At 48.8% G+C, this 18,067-nt stretch overlaps 1 protein-coding gene across 1 annotated transcript in view; it reads left to right on the forward strand.

Annotated features, from left to right (window-relative positions):
- SSH3 (slingshot protein phosphatase 3) overlaps positions 1-18,067 on the forward strand; it is a 207,182-nt gene that overhangs the window by 135,061 nt on the left and 54,054 nt on the right. The window contains exon 4 of the mRNA XM_085651623.1: positions 9,285-9,403. Within this exon, the coding sequence (XP_085507749.1) occupies positions 9,285-9,403 (119 nt within the window). The remainder of the gene's footprint in view (positions 1-9,284; positions 9,404-18,067) is intronic.

An 18,067-nucleotide genomic window follows, 5' to 3' on the forward strand; every position in this document is an offset into this window, starting at 1 on the left:
CGATTGGAAGGAGCGGGAGATAAGTTCTGATATGAAAGGTATAATACATTTTGCTTCTTGTAATAAGATTTCGGGATGGGCTGGGTCCCTAGGTGAACCTGATTTGATTCAGTTTGCTAGTTTCCTTATTACATCTGGCTCTGGCATTAGAAATTCCTCTAGGGTTGCATCTTTAACCACTGTGGATGTACTGTCTTTGGAGCTAGTGGCCTGGCGTGCTTCTCTAGGGAAAGTATCATAGATCTTTGCCACTTTCTCTGCAAAGAAGTCGGCAATTCTATTGCTAGATTCCTCTGATGTGGAGGGGTCTCTGTTAATCTATCTGCTGACTGTAGGGATTTTAATATGGCAAACATCTCTTTTGAAGAGTTTTTGGCCATGTCAATTTTCCTAGTATAGAACTCACAACAAGTTTTCTTTATCAGAGCGTAGTATGTTTTTTGTTGTTGTTTATATTCTCCTTTAATGTTCGCGCAGTAGTTCTTACGCCACCTGCGTTCCAACTGTTTGCACTTTTGTTTGGCCTTCATTAAGGTGTCATCAAACCATGGAGCTGAGATGCTCCCCCTCCTGGTATTTTTGGTCGTCCAGGGCGCTATTTCATTCAGCGCTTCGGTTATCCGTGTTTCCACTTGTCTCTTGGCTTCGTTGATATCCTTGTCCAGCTCTAGCTAATTTTTTCATAGTGCCTGAGTGAACGAGTCCGGATTAAGCTTCTCCCACTTCCTGTGGGTTACTGACTTTTTGGGTAAGCGGACTCGTTGGTTTGTGTGTGGAATCTGAAACGGGATTATGGGGTGATCGGACCATGGGATTGGCCAAGATGCTCCCACTTCCATGTCAGTTATGTTAGTGAAAATAGGATCTAAAATGTGTCCTGCTTGATGTTTAGGTGCGTTAACTTTTTGGACAAGGTTGAAGATCATGAGGTCTTTGCACACAGTTTGTGCCTCTGGTCTAGTGGTTTAATCAAAGTGTATATTAAGGTCCCCTAGAATGAGGAGTTTGCTGTGATGTATGGCTGTGTGTATGATTTTTTCACGTAAGCTGGTTATGAATTGTTTCTGGCCCTGGAGGACAGTTAATCATGAAACCAGCTATGGTATGGGTACCTGCTATTGAAAGCGTGAAAAAGATCCCCTCACATTCTTTAATGTCGCATTTTATAGTTGATTTATAGAGTTTAGCAACCCCCCCTCCCCCTTTGTCCAACCCGGTCCTGTTTTGCTATCCCGTAGCCTTCCGGTAGGGCATCTAGGATATCTGGGGTAGAGCGGTCATTGAGCCAGGTTTCAGTCAAAAACATTGCGTCATTTTTTTCTTCCTCCAGTACATCATGAATTTCATGTTTGTCTAGTTGGGGATCTACAGTTCAGCAGGAGGAAGGTCAGTCCTTCTCTCTGTTGAGCATTCATTGTTGTTGAGGTGAAGTCCTTGCTGCAACTGCTGCAGGAGAGTTTCTCCTGGTCTCCGTGTATATTGTGTTTACATGCCTCCATAATGGGTGGCATCAGGCTCTTAAACTCATTCGCTGTGTATTTAACATTGTGATGGGGTAACCCACAGCCAGGGGTCCTGGCCCCTGGGCCCGCTCGGGCACGGACAGGCTTGACTTGGGTGCGCCTTCTGCGCGCCAGCGGCGCGTCCACTAGCACATCAGAGTTAAGTAGGATGTTGGTTGGTGAAACTCCTCCTCCGCTCCACCCCCTCCTTGTTGAAAACCAGGTGTGGGTAATTGCACTCTGCTTTGCCACATCCTCCAAACAATCGGCACACAGCCGCTGGACCAAGGCGAGAGAGCAGGTAAGAATGAGGCTTGTTTAAAAGCGATTAAAAGCGCTATGTGAGGCTTAGTTTAAAAGAAAATAAAATGGTTTCAAACAGGATTTTTAAAGCAGTTCACAGCTGTGAAAAAACTCTTCCAGCCACCTGTGGGATGTGACCAGCTCTCAGCTGCAGCCTATCATTATCTGTTTGAGTAGAGGGGTGTTTGTGTAGGGTTCCTTGTTGACATGTTTGAGTATGGTTGATTGACATCTTTGAGTAGAGTTGAGTGTTTACATGTTTGATGAGGGGGTGTTTGAGGAGGGGGTATTTGAGAAGGAGGTGTTTGAGTGGGGTGGTTTCACTATGAGTTCAATGTTGACGTGTTTGAGAAGGGTTCAGTGTTGATATGCTTGTGTAATGGGTGTTTGTGTAGGATTCAGTGTTGACATGTTTGAGTAGGGTTTGTGTGGGGGGTTTGTGTAGGATTCACTGTTGACATGTTTGTGTAGGGGGTGTAGACATGTTTGAAAAGGGTTTTTTTTTTGGTATGGGGTGTTCGAGTAGGGTCAAGTGTTGACATGTTTGGGTAGGGGTTGAGTGAGGACGTGTTTGAAGTACGCTCACAGCTGTCTTTTCAGTAGTTCTGAAGTCACAGGGGCTTGCATTTGTCGGTGACTTCCGGGTCGAAGGAGGTGAGTGTTAGCCGAGCTGTAACGTGATCTGTTTTGCAGTTTTTAGGACAGGCCTCTGTGAAGCAGTGGCTGATGGGATCCACATGAAGGAATAAAGTCCTGAGGCGGACTGGCTGCAGCTAGCATTAGGTGATTTCCCGGGAGGCTGGAAGGGTGGGGGCGGGAGGTTGGAATGGTGGGGGCCATTTTTTTACAGCAGTGTGGGCTGATTTTGTTACTAGGGGCCGGTTATGCAGCGCAGTTGCAATATCTGTCTCCAGTAACAAAAGCAGCACTGGTGCTAGGATTTTTATCCTCCTCGACACTTTGCCACCCCATTCCTGCAGATGGGGGTTACATCTGTACCTTTTGGGGCCGAGGTGGCTCCCTAAACTGGACATTTCTGACACCATCATTCTCCACAATCTTGACATCCTCTTCCTCACTGAGACTTGGTTTAACGACACCTCTCATACTATGTTTGATCTTCTGTTACCCTCCAACTAGTCTATCTTTACAAGTAACAGAACAGACAAAGTTGGGGGAGGTGTTGCAATCATCTTCAGAAACTCCCTTCAATGCAAGGCTTTTCCTAACAGCTCCTTCCGTACATTTGAATGCCTGTCTCTGGAGTTTCGAGTGCAACACTACTCCCACTTCAGATTTCATGCCATTTATCACCCGCTTGGTGACTGCTCTTCTTTTTTGGAGGAACTCACCGACTTCATCAGCGACCAATACTCTCAACGTGACAGACAGACTTTCCTGGGGGACTTTAATCTTCACTGGGAAGACTCTGCTGCCAATAGGCTTGCCACTTTTCTCTCTGCAAATGATCTTCTCCAACACTGTACTGAAACAACACACTCGAAGGGCTCAATTCTGGGCCTTGTTAAATCTAAAGCAGACATGCTTACTATTGCTATCCCTATTCATGTAGACTGGTCTGACCACTCCCTCAGCCCCTTCTCTCGTCACCTATCACACTCTATAACTCTTGGCCAACCTAAAAGGACTACTACCTTGTTCCGTAACACTAAAAACATTGACCTTGACATGCTTTGTGATTCTGCTATGCTATCACTTCCAAGGTTAGACCCTAACTTGGATGTCAACGATCTTACCTCCCAATGCCTCTCAATCCTTGCAGTCGAAATTGATTATGTCGCTCCACTTCAAAGCAAAAGAAAAAGGCCTAGTCCTTCAGCACCATGGTTCCATAAATCCCTTTATGAAGAGAGGAAGAACTTGAGAATCCTGCAGAAACAAGGGAGATAATCTCCATCCACCACTAATCTTTCTATTCTACGTTCAGCAAGATCAAAATACCACAAACACATCTTCCATGAAAAAGCTTCACACTTCAGAACCCTCCTCGACTCAGCCAAAAACAGGCCCAAAAAACAATTTCACCTCATCAAAAATCCAAACGGCTCTCCCTCAACCTCCAAGCCTGACGTATTTGCTATATTATTTGACAAAGTTAAATCACTGGTGGATCAGGTCATTCACCCTACCCCCCCCTAGAGGAGAGCAAATCCTTAGTCATTTGGCAGAACTTTGATATCATCTCTGAAGATGCCCTCCTCAAATGCATCCTCGAAACAACAAAACCCTCTAACCATTCATTTGACCCCATTCCTAGTCACGTTGCCATTGATTTCTACACCCATACTCTTTCCTATTGGACCAGTCTGATTAACCTCTTTCTCAGCCAAGGCTCCCTTCCTGTTGCCCTTAAAACGGGTCAGGTTACCCCACTTCTTAAAAACCATCTGCTGATGCGAATGACCTCAACAACTTCTGCCCCATCACTAACCTCGCTTTTCTTGCAAAAATCACAGAAAGATGTGTCGTGAAACAACTTTCCCTACATATTAAGGATAATAATCTTCTTGACAATTTCCAGTCTGGTTTCATTTAAAACTGCAGCACCGAAACAGCCCTGCTGCAAGTGATCGATGCGCTGCATGTACTCGATGTGGGGGGAGTCTTGTCTTCTGATCCTTCTAGACCTTTCTGCAGCTTTTAACACTGTTAATCACAACACTCTCCTTAATACTCTTCAACAGAGAATGGGCTTGGAAGGCACAGTGCTTAAATGGTTTGCCGCATTCCTCTTGGACAGATCCCAAACGATCAAAATAGCGAACAGTCTTTCGTCTTCGTTGGCGGTAGGTCAAGGCATCCCTCAAGGTTCTATCCTTGCACCCACTTTGTTCAATCTTTATTTGGAACCATTGGGAAATCTCCTAAGTAAATCTGGGATCCTTTACCATCTCTATGTGGTTGACACTCAAATCTACCTTAAGGTGTCTTCTGCACACAATATCCCAATCCTCAACTCTACTCTCAACTCTATTCAAAACTGGATGTTAGCTCATCAACTCATTCTGAATCCTTCCAAAACTGAATTCCTCCTCCTCTCTACCTCACTCTCTCCTCCTCCTGTTCAATCTTGGATGGATCAGCTGAATTTACTCAACAATAAAGCTATCATTGTCGACAGCGCAAAATCCCTTGGTGTCATACTTGACAAAAGGCTCAATCTACTCTCCCACATTAATTCCATTGCAAAGAATGCACAATACCTACTGCGCCTTCTCTGGGGGATTCGAAGTTTCTTTCCGGAGCAAGACCTAAAAACCTTGGCCCAATCTCTGGTTCTTTCTAGATTGGACTATTGCATTCTCTTCTTGCTGGCCTCCCCGATTCCCACCTTTCCCCTTTTAAATCTGTTCTCCGTTCAGCGGCTTGTTTTGTCTTTGGGGCAAAAGAAGTGACCACATCACACCCATTTTGTCCTCTCTTGGATGGCTTCCCATCGAGGCAAGATCCATCTACAAGACTGTCTGTATCACCCACAAAGCCTTGCACACTTCCTCCCCTCGATACCTGGCGAATAAACTTAAAATCTCTGGAGGCTCTAGACCTTCTGGTAATGCGGAAAATTTACTGCTTGAGCACCCCACCTTCAAAAGTGAAAGATTGATGGCTCAATCCTTCTCAGGCAATGCGGTTAGAATCTGGAACTCGCTTCCTCCACTACTCCACACCACCACCTCTACCCAGACCTTCAAAACTGACCTCAAATCTCTTCTCTTCCAAAGAAACTTCCAGAACTAATACATCCCTTTTCATGTCCCTCAAGGAAGTTCTTTCAATATTGTTCATTTGTAATCTATGCCTGTACAATCGTCATCCTAATGTGTTTTTTGTGTCTGCCATCTATTGTTTCTTTTACTTTTCTTTCTCGTTTGTATCTGTAACGTGTAAATATGTAAAATTCTCCTCATGTAACGTACTTGGTTCTATTGTGAAGCGCTCTGACCCCTTTGGGTAAAGTCCGCGCTATATAAAAATGCATTAAATAGATAAATATAGCATCACCCTGCTGAAGGCCCGGCCTGCGGGTGAGGTGACATGTCTGGATGGGCCTCGCCCGGGTCTTGCATGGAGATGTGCTGGGGCGGTGAGGGACCCACCGGATGTCATCTCTGATTCCAATCATTTTATCAGCGGACTATAGAAGCATTTTCTTTGCAATCGAAAGCATTCATACATACATGCATGGTTTAGTTAACACAATGATAAACCCGTTGCATCCTGGGAGTGAGGTTTGTTTTCCTCAGTTCAACCAATGAGAGTAAAGTACAGATCACAGAGGGTTTGTAAAAGGAAAGCCTGGAATTAGAGGCGTGGTCTGGTCTCCATGGTAACGTGGAGTATTTCATTACCTGGGCACGTGCATGCTAACTTGGTTGACAATATTTTGACCTACTCTTGTTGCTGGTTGTCTTATTTGTGTCTTCTGGTGAGTTTATTTTTCTGGACAGAGGTGTCCGTGCTGTTCCACAGTCGCCATGTTTGTGTTCAAGTGTGGCAGATTCTCGTCGTCGCTGTTCTTCTTTTCTAGCACTAGAGGCCGCCCCTGGTCCTCTTCCAGTCAAGGGGGCACTGACTCGCCTAATCTCTCTAGAACTGTAGCTTCCTCGTAACTTAAGTGCTTCCTCACTGAACTATTTTTGAAGTGATTAATTCATGTATTTGTTTATATGTATATGCCAGAAGCGTAAATATGCAGGCTCTGCTCATTTTCCTAATTATTTTATTTGCCTTGACAAAAAATGGCACCCATGTCATTAAAATACTAGTTTTATGCCAACCCTAAGTGAAACTCAAAAATGTTTCTCCAACACCATTCAGCACCCCTGTCTGTCCCCTTCAGGAGAATCCTTCTCCATGCTCAATGCTCAGCCAATGAGGCCTCACCTGAGAAAAAAACGACAACAGATGCAATGTGGCACCCGCTATCTCCTCTCCAGGTGTGATGGGTTGAACCCCATGCATCTGCACAAACAATGGAGGGAGACCTCTCCCACCACATGCCCTCCCACTGGTCTGCCCCTGAGGGATTCAACACACCGCACCACCAATGCAAGGAAACTTCTCCCACCACATCGCCTCTCGCTGGTCTGTCCATGCGGGATCCCTCACACCGCACCAATGTAAGAAAACCCCACTCACCAAATCCCCTGTCACTGGTGTGTCCATGACAGATTCCACAAACCGCCACCAATGGAAGGAAACCCCACCCACCACATATCTCACTGGTCTATCCATGAGTGACTCCACATACCGTGCCACCAATGCAAGGAAACCCCTCCCACCACATGCCCTCTCACTGGTCTGTCCATGAGGGATTCCACACACCGCGCCACCTATGGAAGGAAAATCCCCCACCACATCCCTTCTCACTGGTCTGTCCTTGTGGAATCACACACCGCACCGCCAATGGAAGGAAACCCCTCCCACCACATGCCCTCCCACTGGTCTGCCCCTGAGGGATTCAACACACCGCACCACCAATGCAAGGAAACTTCTCCCACTACATCGCCTCTCCCTGGTCTGTCCATGCGGGATCCCTCACACCGCACCACCAATGGAAGGAAACCCCTCCCACCACATCCCCTCCCACTGGTCTCTCCATGAGGAATTCACACACCGCACCACCAATGCAAGGAAACTTCTCCCACCACATCCCCTCTCTCTGGTGTGTCCATGACAGATTCCACAAACCGCCACCAATGCAAGGAAACCCCTCCCACCACATCCCCTCTCACTGGTCTGTCCATGAGGAATCACACACTGTGCCACTAATAGAAGGTAACCCCACCCACCACATGCCCTCTCGCAAGTCTGTCCATGAGGAATTCCACACATGGCACCGCCAATGGAAGGAAACCCCTCCCACCACATGCCCTCTCGCAGGTCTGTCCAACAGGGATTTGATGCACCACAATTCCAATGGAACAAAAGCCCACCCACCACATGCCCTCCCACTGGTCTGCCCCTGAGGGATTCAACACACCGCAGCACCAATGCAAGTAAACTTCTCCCACCACATCCCCTCTCACAGGTCTGTCCATGAGGGATTCCACACATCGCACCACCTATGGAAGGAACCCCCACCACATCCCCTCTCACAGGTCTGTCCATGGGGGATCTCACACGCCACACCACCAATGGAAGGAAACCCCACCCACCACATTCCCTCTCACTTGTCTGTCCATGGGGGATTCAACACACCGCACCACCAATGGAAGGAAACCCCACCCACCACATATCTCACTGGTCTATCCATGAGTGACTCCACATACCGTGCCACCAATGCAAGGAAACCCCTCCCACCACATGCCCTCTCACTGGTCTGTCCATGAGGGATTCCACACACCGTGCCACCTATGGAAGGAAAATCCCCCACCACATCCCTTCTCACTAGTCTGTCCTTGAGGAATCGCACACCGTGCCACTAATAGAAGGTAACTCCACCCACCACATGCCCTCTCGCAAGTCTGTCCATGAGGAATTCCACACATGGCACCGCCAATGGAAGGAAACCCCTCCCACCACATGCCCTCTCGCAGGTCTGTCCAACAGGGATTTGATGCACCACAATTCCAATGGAACAAAAGCCCACCCACCACATGCCCTCCCACTGGTCTGCCCCTGAGGGATTCAACACACCGCAGCACCAATGCAAGTAAACTTCTCCCACCACATCGCCTCTCGCTGGTCTGTCCATGAGGGATTCCACACATCGCACCACCTATGGAAGGAACCCCCACCACATCCCTTCTCACTGGTCTGTCCATGAGGAATCACACACCGTGCTACTAATAGAAGGTAACCCCACCCATCACATGCCCTCTCGCAGGTCTGTCCATGAGGGATTCCACAAACTGCCACCAGTGCAAGGAAACCCCACCAACCACATGCCCTCTCGCAGGTCTGTCCAGGAGGTATCGCACACCGCACCACCAATAGAAGGAAACCCATCCACCCCCCTACCAAGGCTGCCCATGAGGGATTCCACAGACCGCACCAACAATGGAAGGAAACCCCACCTACCACATGCCCTATTCCAAGTCTTCCCATGAGGGATCACGCATGCCGAGCCAATTGAAGGCAAGCTTACTCACTACATACGCTCTCACAGGTCTGTCAGTGAGGGATTCCACACACCGCATCACCAATTGAAGGAAACCCCACCCACCACATGCCCTCTCTAAAATCTGCCGATGAGGGATCTCACACGCCGTTTCACAAATGAAAGGAAAGTCCACCTATCACATGCCTTTGTGTAGGTCTGTCCATGAGGGATTCCACACACCACACAACCAGTGGAAGGAAACCCCACCCGCTGCACCCTCCTTGGCAGGTCTGTTCATTAGCGACCCCTCACACTTCGCCACCAGTGGATGTCCACCCTGGAAGGAATACTCGGAGCGTTGAGGTGATGCAGGCAATCCCGTTCACGCTTCTTTCTTCTCTGCTCCCTTGCAGGCTGTGAGGCTGGAGTCTGTGAAGCTGCACAGGATCCGATACCTCCTGGTGGTCTCCAAGATGGGGTACAGTGTCGAGGATGAAACTATCCTACTGGGGGTAGATTTCCCAAAGGAAGGGTAAGTGGCAAGAAGGAATAACATGGTGAAATCTATGTGCTATGAGAACTTGGGGGATCTCGTGTCCTGCTGGGAGTTGGGGTGCATGTTGTATTGGCAGCTGTGCGGTGCATGTTGTATTGGGAGCTGCGCCTTGCATGTTGTATTGGGAGCTGCGCAGTGCATGTTGTATTGGGAGCTGCGCGTTGCATGTTGCATTGGGAGCTGCGCCGTGCATGTTGCATTGGGAGCTGCGCGGTGCATGTTGCCATTCATTTATTTATTTATTTTTATTTATTTATTTGAGTTTTATATAGCACTGGCTAGACCCGGAGGTATCGGAGCGCTTTACATAAGAAAACAGCGTGTGACAAGTTACAAAAATATTCACAATTAATTACCGAATGATTACATATTCAATACAGGCGTTATTAGCGAACCCAAAAATCAAGATCTAAAAAGGCCAGGGAGTGCAGGGAGTCCACATGAAGGCGACCGCAGCGGAGAAAGAGACGAGACATATGTCCGAAGTCCGGCTGGGTAGGTGACGGCCATAGCGGTGTGCCAGAGCCAGTCTCCCCTATAGCTGGTGGAGCAGCTCCACTGGGAATCGGTCATGTGGTTCGGACTCCGCCAGATAAGAGTGAGGATCAGGAAGAGACCGAAAGTCTTGAGTTCAGAGACGGGCGAGTGGAAATGGCAAAGGTGGCAGGACAGGAAAGGGTGTGTAGCTTTGCTGACATCTTGTAGTCGGGCAAGTCGGGTCAGTTGATTTCCATGATTCTGTAGCTGGGATTGTCTCTGGGTCTTGGGTTTGTCTACTCAGCTATGTCAATTATCCTAGTAGAACATCGGAACCCCCATTGTCTAATGGAACATCATCCCCCACCGGTGGAAGTACCTTGTTGGGCGCCATTTTAGGGTCAGGCTGCGTAAGTTCCGGTTAGAAAGTAGTCGCCGAGTTTTATAGTGGGTAGAATTAGGCGCCATCAGGTTCTCAAAAGCCACATTGGGATCGTATATAGCTGTGTTTTTTCATTCACCCACTCACGGTCTCAAGAGAGCGTCCGCTGTGTATCTCGTAGGACACTGCCGGTCTTGCTCGAGTGCCCCTCCCACTACAGCAGTGACCGTGCCATGTTAGTAGAGCTGGTATGCGAGATAGGTCAAAAGCGGCGGATTCACACCCATGGGGGGCGGCAGGCACTTTGAGGTGAGGGTCGAGGGGTGGGGGGTAGATTGCTGGTTGGAGCGTTTGTTTGCAGCTCCAGCTTAGTTTATTCGGAGGGAGGGACGTCACAGCAGATATTTCAGCTGAGGCCGATCAGGGAAGGGTGAAAATAGTCTCCCCGGGATCCGTCTAAGTTCCGATTGTGGAAACTTGGTAGAGGAAGCTTGGCAATGTGGTGAAAATGCCGAGTCGGAGGCTAGATAGAGGGTTTGCCATGCATTGTGAGGTGTGCGGTGCATGTTGTATTGGGAGTTGTGCGGTGCATGTTGTATTGGGAGTTGTGCGGTGCATGTTGTATTGGGAGTTGTGCGGTGCATGTTGTATTGGGAGTTGTGCGGTGCATGTTGTATTGGGAGTTGTGCGGTGCATGTTGTATTGGGATTCGTGCATTGCATGTTGGATTGGGAGTTGCGCGGTGCATGTTGTATTGGGAGCTGCGCGGTGCATGTTGTATTGGGAGCTGCGCGGTGCATGTTGTATTGGGAGCTGCGTGTGCATGTTGTATTGGGAGCTGTAGAGTGCATGTTGTATTGGGAGTTGTGCGGTGCATGTATTGGGATTCGTGCATTGCATGTTGTATTGGGAGCTGCGCGGTGCATGTTGTATTGGGAGCTGCGCGGTGCATGTATTGGGAGCTGCGCGGTGCATGTTGTATTGGGAGCTGCGTGTGCATGTTGTATTGGGAGCTGTAGAGTGCATGTTGTATTGGGAGTTGTGCGGTGCATGTATTGGGATTCGTGCATTGCATGTTGTATTGGGAGCTGCGCGGTGCATGTTGTATTGGGAGCTGCGCGGTGCATGTTGTATTGGGAGCTGCGCGGTGCATGTTGTATTGGGAGCTGCGCGGTGCATGTTGTATTGGGAGCTGCGCGGTGCATGTTGTATTGGGAGCTGCGCTGTGCATGTTGTATTGGGAGCTGTGGAGTGCATGTTGTATTGGGAGCTGTGCAGTGCATGTTGTATTGGGAGCTGCGCTGTGCATGTTGTATTGGGAGCTGCGCTGTGCATGTTGTATTGGGAGCTGCGCTGTGCATGTTGTATTGGGAGCTGCGCTGTGCATGTTGTATTGGGAGCTGCGCTGTGCATGTTGTATTGGGAGCTGCGCTGTGCATGTTGTATTGGGAGCTGCGCTGTGCATGTTGTATTGGGATTCGTGCATTGCATGTTGGATTGGGATCTGCGCTGTTTGTGTATTGGGAGCTGCGCTGTTTGTGTATTGGGAGCTGCGCTGTGCATGTGTATTGGGAGCTGTGCAGTGCATGTTGTATTGGGAGCTGTGCAGTGCATGTTGTATTGGGAGCTGTACACTGCATATTGCACATTGAAATCTGAGTCACCAGTAGGTGACTAGCAAATTATTTTTTTAAAACACACTTACCTTTTCACGATCGCCATGTCTCCTCTGTCATTGCTCCTCTTCCTGGTGTGTCCAGGAAGCACACAGGCTCCCCTAAGCCAATCACAATGCTGCAATGCAGCTTTGTGATTGGTCTGAGCGCCGTGTTTCAGAACTCTGACTGGGAGCCAGTACATGTTCCCCACTAGACTGTCCTTTACAGCATTGTGGGGAACATGCAAAGTGCGCATGGCGGTTTGGCTGGCCCAAGACAGCCGGCCAAACAGTCATGCACACTTGGAGTGTACCCACCACCCCTCCCCTTGTGACCCTATCCCCGCCCTAACCTAGCCCTGGAGCTACAAACAATAAAATGATAATAATCAAGATATTATAATACATTTTTCCTTTTTGCACTGTTCTGAGAGCAGTGGGGCGACGCTCCTCCGGCTTAGCAGAAGAGCAACCCCTGGCTTGACCTGGCATTTTTTTTCAGACTGGGTTCTGCAAGAGCTGCTGAGTGCCAGGGGGGCGCACCCTAAGGTTCACCTGGTGATGGGGGAAGGTAGAGGCTGGGCAATGGGCTGGGGGGTACATCATCACTCATGAGGAAAGGACCCCATACTTCCTCAAAGATGTCGAACTTGTCGTTGAGCCGAGAGGAGGTTCTTTTGTGGCAGGCTACTCGGTGAAGCTCAAGCAGCCATTCACCACCCATTGGTGGGGTGTGCGGAGACCAGTGGCGGAGTATTCACAGTTCGGCTGTCGCTAGGGAAGCAGCGAGCCAGTGGAGCTCATGAGTCGATGATTTCAGCATGTCTGAGACATCATGGAGTATGGCCTGTGGGGAGGGAGGGATCCGTACGAAGCCACAACATCGTATTCGGCTCCACACTTGAGTCCAGTAGGAGGAGAGGCCCAGACAGGCCCACAGGATATGGAGTAAGTCACAACGTGCGCAGCCTACCTCCAGCATAGGTTGTGAGGTAGCCGTTTGGAGCATCAGAACTTCCATGGGGACCAGTACCAGTCATTTAGTATCTTCAAGTGTAGGAACTATTGACATCCCGAAGGACTTTACCACGAGTTGCTAGTACAGAGCGGCAGTCTTCAGTAGAGTAGGTCTTGCCCAGCAAGGGTTGCCAAGTGAGTCTAGTGGCTGCTAGAGTTGGAAGCGAGTGTAGAATAGGGATGAGTGCCCCATACAGGCCAGACATAACCCCCCATATTGCCCCAAAGTGTGTAGGTATTTTAGTAGAAGGGACACTTTCAATTCAATTGGGGATGCTCCACAAGCAGTGCGAACGCAGTGGGCCAGTTGGCGGTACCATCAGGGGTCCGCTTCTCACGTCTCAGAGCCCGCATTCAGTCAGCAAATGGTCTCACACACTCCATAACTGAACTCTAGGCCAATGGTTTATACAAAAAATATATGTCTGTTATTTTAGAACCAACAATAGGTATTCTAGAATGAGATGCTTTAGGTAAATACTTTTGCAATATGCAATTGACATTTGTAAATACTGGTTACAGATTGTTGTAATAGGCAACACAATTTCAAACACAATAATGCATTGAGCTCAATGGAAATTTTAAGTTGTTTGCAATAGATTACATTCAGGATTACTTTTGTAACTCCAGGACTGGATCCTAGATTCAGTCCTGGGACAGTTCTTAGAAACAAGTGATAAAAGTCGACTTAGTTACTGTTGTGATTTTTAGGAAATATTTAGCTATTTTAAAAGTTGACGCAAAAGAAATTTCATAGAAAAACAGTCAATGATTCCCTATGGAAGAAAATTCAAGTTGCAGGTAAAGTATGTTCTCGTTACTTTTGTAATCCAGTACTGGGCTCCTAGACTCAGTACTGGGATCTCTATCTAAAACAGGTAAGTAATTGCGTTTTCACAGCACGATTTTTAAAGAATATTTAAAGTTTGCAAAAATCGACACTTAGAAGAAAATTCACAGAAAAACAGTCAATGGTTTCCTATGGAAGAAAATTGGGTTACTGGTAAGTACGGTTGTGAATATTTTTCAGGGTCAGTGCTGGGCACCAAGATCCAGCACTGGGATCTTGTGTTTATACTATCAGAACATGCAAACTGACGTTCTGCCTGTGAGATATGTTGCACCGTGCCTTAGGACACAGTATGCCTGCCATAGGGGTGATTTACACATATACCAGGGGGAGGTTTGGCATTGTCATCATTTTAAATGGCAAAGTTGAGCCAGCAGTTAAAACTGCTCTTCCAGCCAGCAAATGGCAGGCTGGGAGTCTCGTTTTACTTGTGTCACAGCCAGGGTGGCACAATCGGTGCTAAAATCGCTGGGGTTTACCCTCTAACTTGCATGCACTGGGTACCATTTACTAGGGATTTACATGCAAGTTTGCCTAGCCAATTGGGTATGAGCCAATTCGACACACCTGTTTAAGAGTAAGGGCGCAGGCACCCACACCTGAGAGTGCACTGAGGCCTGCTAACCAGTATTGAAAAACCAGCCGCATCAGTGCATAGCTTGGGGGTGACCATACAAAATGAGGCATTTGCTTATATTCAGTATTTTTTCGTAAGATTTCTATATATTTCAGTAGTTCATGTTAATCCAGTACGATTTCCTTTTTTCTTTTTATTAATAAGTGCTTCTGGGTTAGTTGAACACTCATTGGCTCAAACACAGCATTGGGGGGGGGGGGGGTTGAACATAGCTGCTTTTGATGTTTTTACGTTTGGTTTCTGGGGCAACCTGATTGTGTTTTTGATAGCTTTTGGCACATGCAAGGAGCAGCAGCCTAACTGGTAAACTGACCACCCTGGACGAATACCCAGAGGTTGCCCTGAAACCCCTGGACCCCTCAACGACCAGTACAACAGGTGATCGGTGGAGCTGGAGGGGATGGGGGGGGGGGGGGGGAGGGGGTCTGCTGATCCAGACAGGAAGCATCCGGTACGAGAGCTCGTTGATGCGGAGGGTGTCCTCCGGGGTCCCACCGCCAACTTGTATAGGTTACTATTTACATGCTTCCTTGGAATAAATACTACTTCCCTCTCCTAGACCAACATCTATCTGAATGACCAATGGAGACCCATTCCAGCGGCTCTAAATGCCTGGCTCACACGCCCCCCTGCTGTGTGAAGGGAGACCCGGGCCTGAAGGGCACGGCAAGCTTCCGTTGGAGACGCCCATACAGTCCTGAGGACCCCTCGGACCCACACTTTCGACACTACACAAAAACTGAGAATTGTGGGGATCAACGCTACACAGTGTCTTGGAACCTACTACTCAACACCGCACACTGCACCCAGGAACCTACAATGCTACAGTGCATCTAGGAACATACGGCGTTGAGATGCTTGTGGTAACCTACGACGCTACACTGCATCTGGTAACCTACGATCCTACTCTGCACCCAGGAACCTACGACCCTACACTGCCCCCTGGAACCTATGACGCTGCACTGCATTTAGGAACCTATGATGCTGCACTGCATGCGGGAACCTACGACGCTACACTGCACCTGGTAACCCACAATGCTACACTGCATTGGGAATCTACTACGCTACACTGCATCTAGGAACCTATGATCCTACTCTGCACCCAGGAATCTACGACCCTACACTGCTCCCTGGAACCTATGATGCTGCACTGCATTTAGGAACCTATGATGCTGCACTGCATGCGGGAACCTACATCGCTACACTGCACCTGGTAACCTACGATCCTACTCTGCACCCTGGAACCTACGACCCTACACTGCTCCCTGGAACCTATGACGCTGCACTGCATTTAGGAACCTATGATGCTGCACTGCATGCGGGAACCTACAACGCTACACTGCACCTGGTAACCCACAATGCTACACTGCATTGGGAATCTACAACGCTACACTGCATCTAGGAACCTATGATCCTACTCTGCACCCAGGAACCTACGATCCTACACTGCTCCCTGGAACCTATGACGCTGCACTGCATTTAGGAACCTATGATGCTGCACTGCATGCGGGAACCTACAACGCTACACTGCACCTGGTAACCCACAATGCTACACTGCATTGGGAATCTACAACGCTACACTGCATTTGGTAACCTACGATCCTACTCTGCACCCAGGAATCTACGACCCTACACTGCTCCCTGGAACCTATGACGCTGCACTGCATTTAGGAACCTATGATGCTGCACTGCATGCGGGAACCTACAACGCTACACTGCACCTGGTAACCTACGATCCTACTCTGCTCCCAGGAACCTACGACCCTACACTGCTCCCTGGAACCTATGACGCTGCACTGCATTTAGGAACCTATGATGCTGCACTGCATGCGGGAACCTACAACGCTACACTGCACCTGGTAACCCACAATGCTACACTGCATTGGGAATCTACAACGCTACACTGCATTTGGTAACCTACGATCCTACTCTGCACCCAGGAATCTACGACCCTACACTGCTCCCTGGAACCTATGACGCTGCACTGCATTTAGGAACCTATGATGCTACACTGCATTGGGAATCTACAACGCTACACTGCATCTAGGAACCTATGATCCTACTCTGCACCCTGGAACCTACGACCCTACACTGCTTTTGGAACCTATGACGCTGCACTGCATTTAGGAACCTATGATGCTGCACTGCATGCGGAAACCTACAACGCTACACTGCACCTGGTAACCCACAATGTTACACTGCATTGGGAATCTACAACGCTACACTGCATCTGGTAACCTACGATCCTACTCTGCACCCAGGAATCTACGACCCTACACTGCTCCCTGGAACCTATGACGCTGCACTGCATTTAGGAACCTATGATGCTGCACTGCATGCGGGAACCTACAACGCTACACTGCACCTGGTAACCTACGATCTTACTCTGCACCCAGGAACCTACGACCCTACACTGCTCCCTGGAACCTATGACGCTGCACTGCATTTAGGAACCTAGGATGCTGCACTGCATGCGGGAACCTACAACGCTACACTGCACCTGGTAACCCACAATGCTACACTGCATTGGGAATCTACAACGCTACACTGCATCTAAGAACCTATGATCCTACTCTGCACCCAGGAACCTACGACCCTACACTGCTCCCTGGAACCTATGACGCTGCACTGCATTTAGGAACCTATGATGCTGCACTGCATGCGGGAACCTACAACGCTACACTGCACCTGGTAACCCACAATGCTACACTGCATTGGGAATCTACAACGCTACACTGCATTTGGTAACCTACGATCCTACTCTGCACCCAGGAATCTACGACCCTACACTGCTCCCTGGAACCTATGACGCTGCACTGCATTTAGGAACCTATGATGCTACACTGCATTGGGAATCTACAACGCTACACTGCATCTAGGAACCTATGATCCTACTCTGCACCCTGGAACCTACGACCCTACACTGCTTTTGGAACCTATGACGCTGCACTGCATTTAGGAACCTATGATGCTGCACTGCATGCGGAAACCTACAACGCTACACTGCACCTGGTAACCCACAATGTTACACTGCATTGGGAATCTACAACGCTACACTGCATCTGGTAACCTACGATCCTACTCTGCACCCAGGAATCTACGACCCTACACTGCTCCCTGGAACCTATGACGCTGCACTGCATTTAGGAACCTATGATGCTGCACTGCATGCGGGAACCTACAACGCTACACTGCACCTGGTAACCTACGATCTTACTCTGCACCCAGGAACCTACGACCCTACACTGCTCCCTGGAACCTATGACGCTGCACTGCATTTAGGAACCTAGGATGCTGCACTGCATGCGGGAACCTACAACGCTACACTGCACCTGGTAACCCACAATGCTACACTGCATTGGGAATCTACAACGCTACACTGCATCTAAGAACCTATGATCCTACTCTGCACCCAGGAACCTACGACCCTACACTGCTCCCTGGAACCTATGACGCTGCACTGCATTTAGGAACCTATGATGCTGCACTGCATGCGGGAACCTACAACGCTACACTGCACCTGGTAACCCACAATGCTACACTGCATTGGGAATCTACAACGCTACACTGCATCTGGGAACCTACGATCCTACTCTGCACCCAGGAACCTATGACCCTAC

This window comes from Triturus cristatus, chromosome 4_1, assembly GCF_964204655.1.
Source record: "Triturus cristatus chromosome 4_1, aTriCri1.1, whole genome shotgun sequence".
NCBI lineage: Eukaryota > Metazoa > Chordata > Amphibia > Caudata > Salamandridae > Triturus > Triturus cristatus.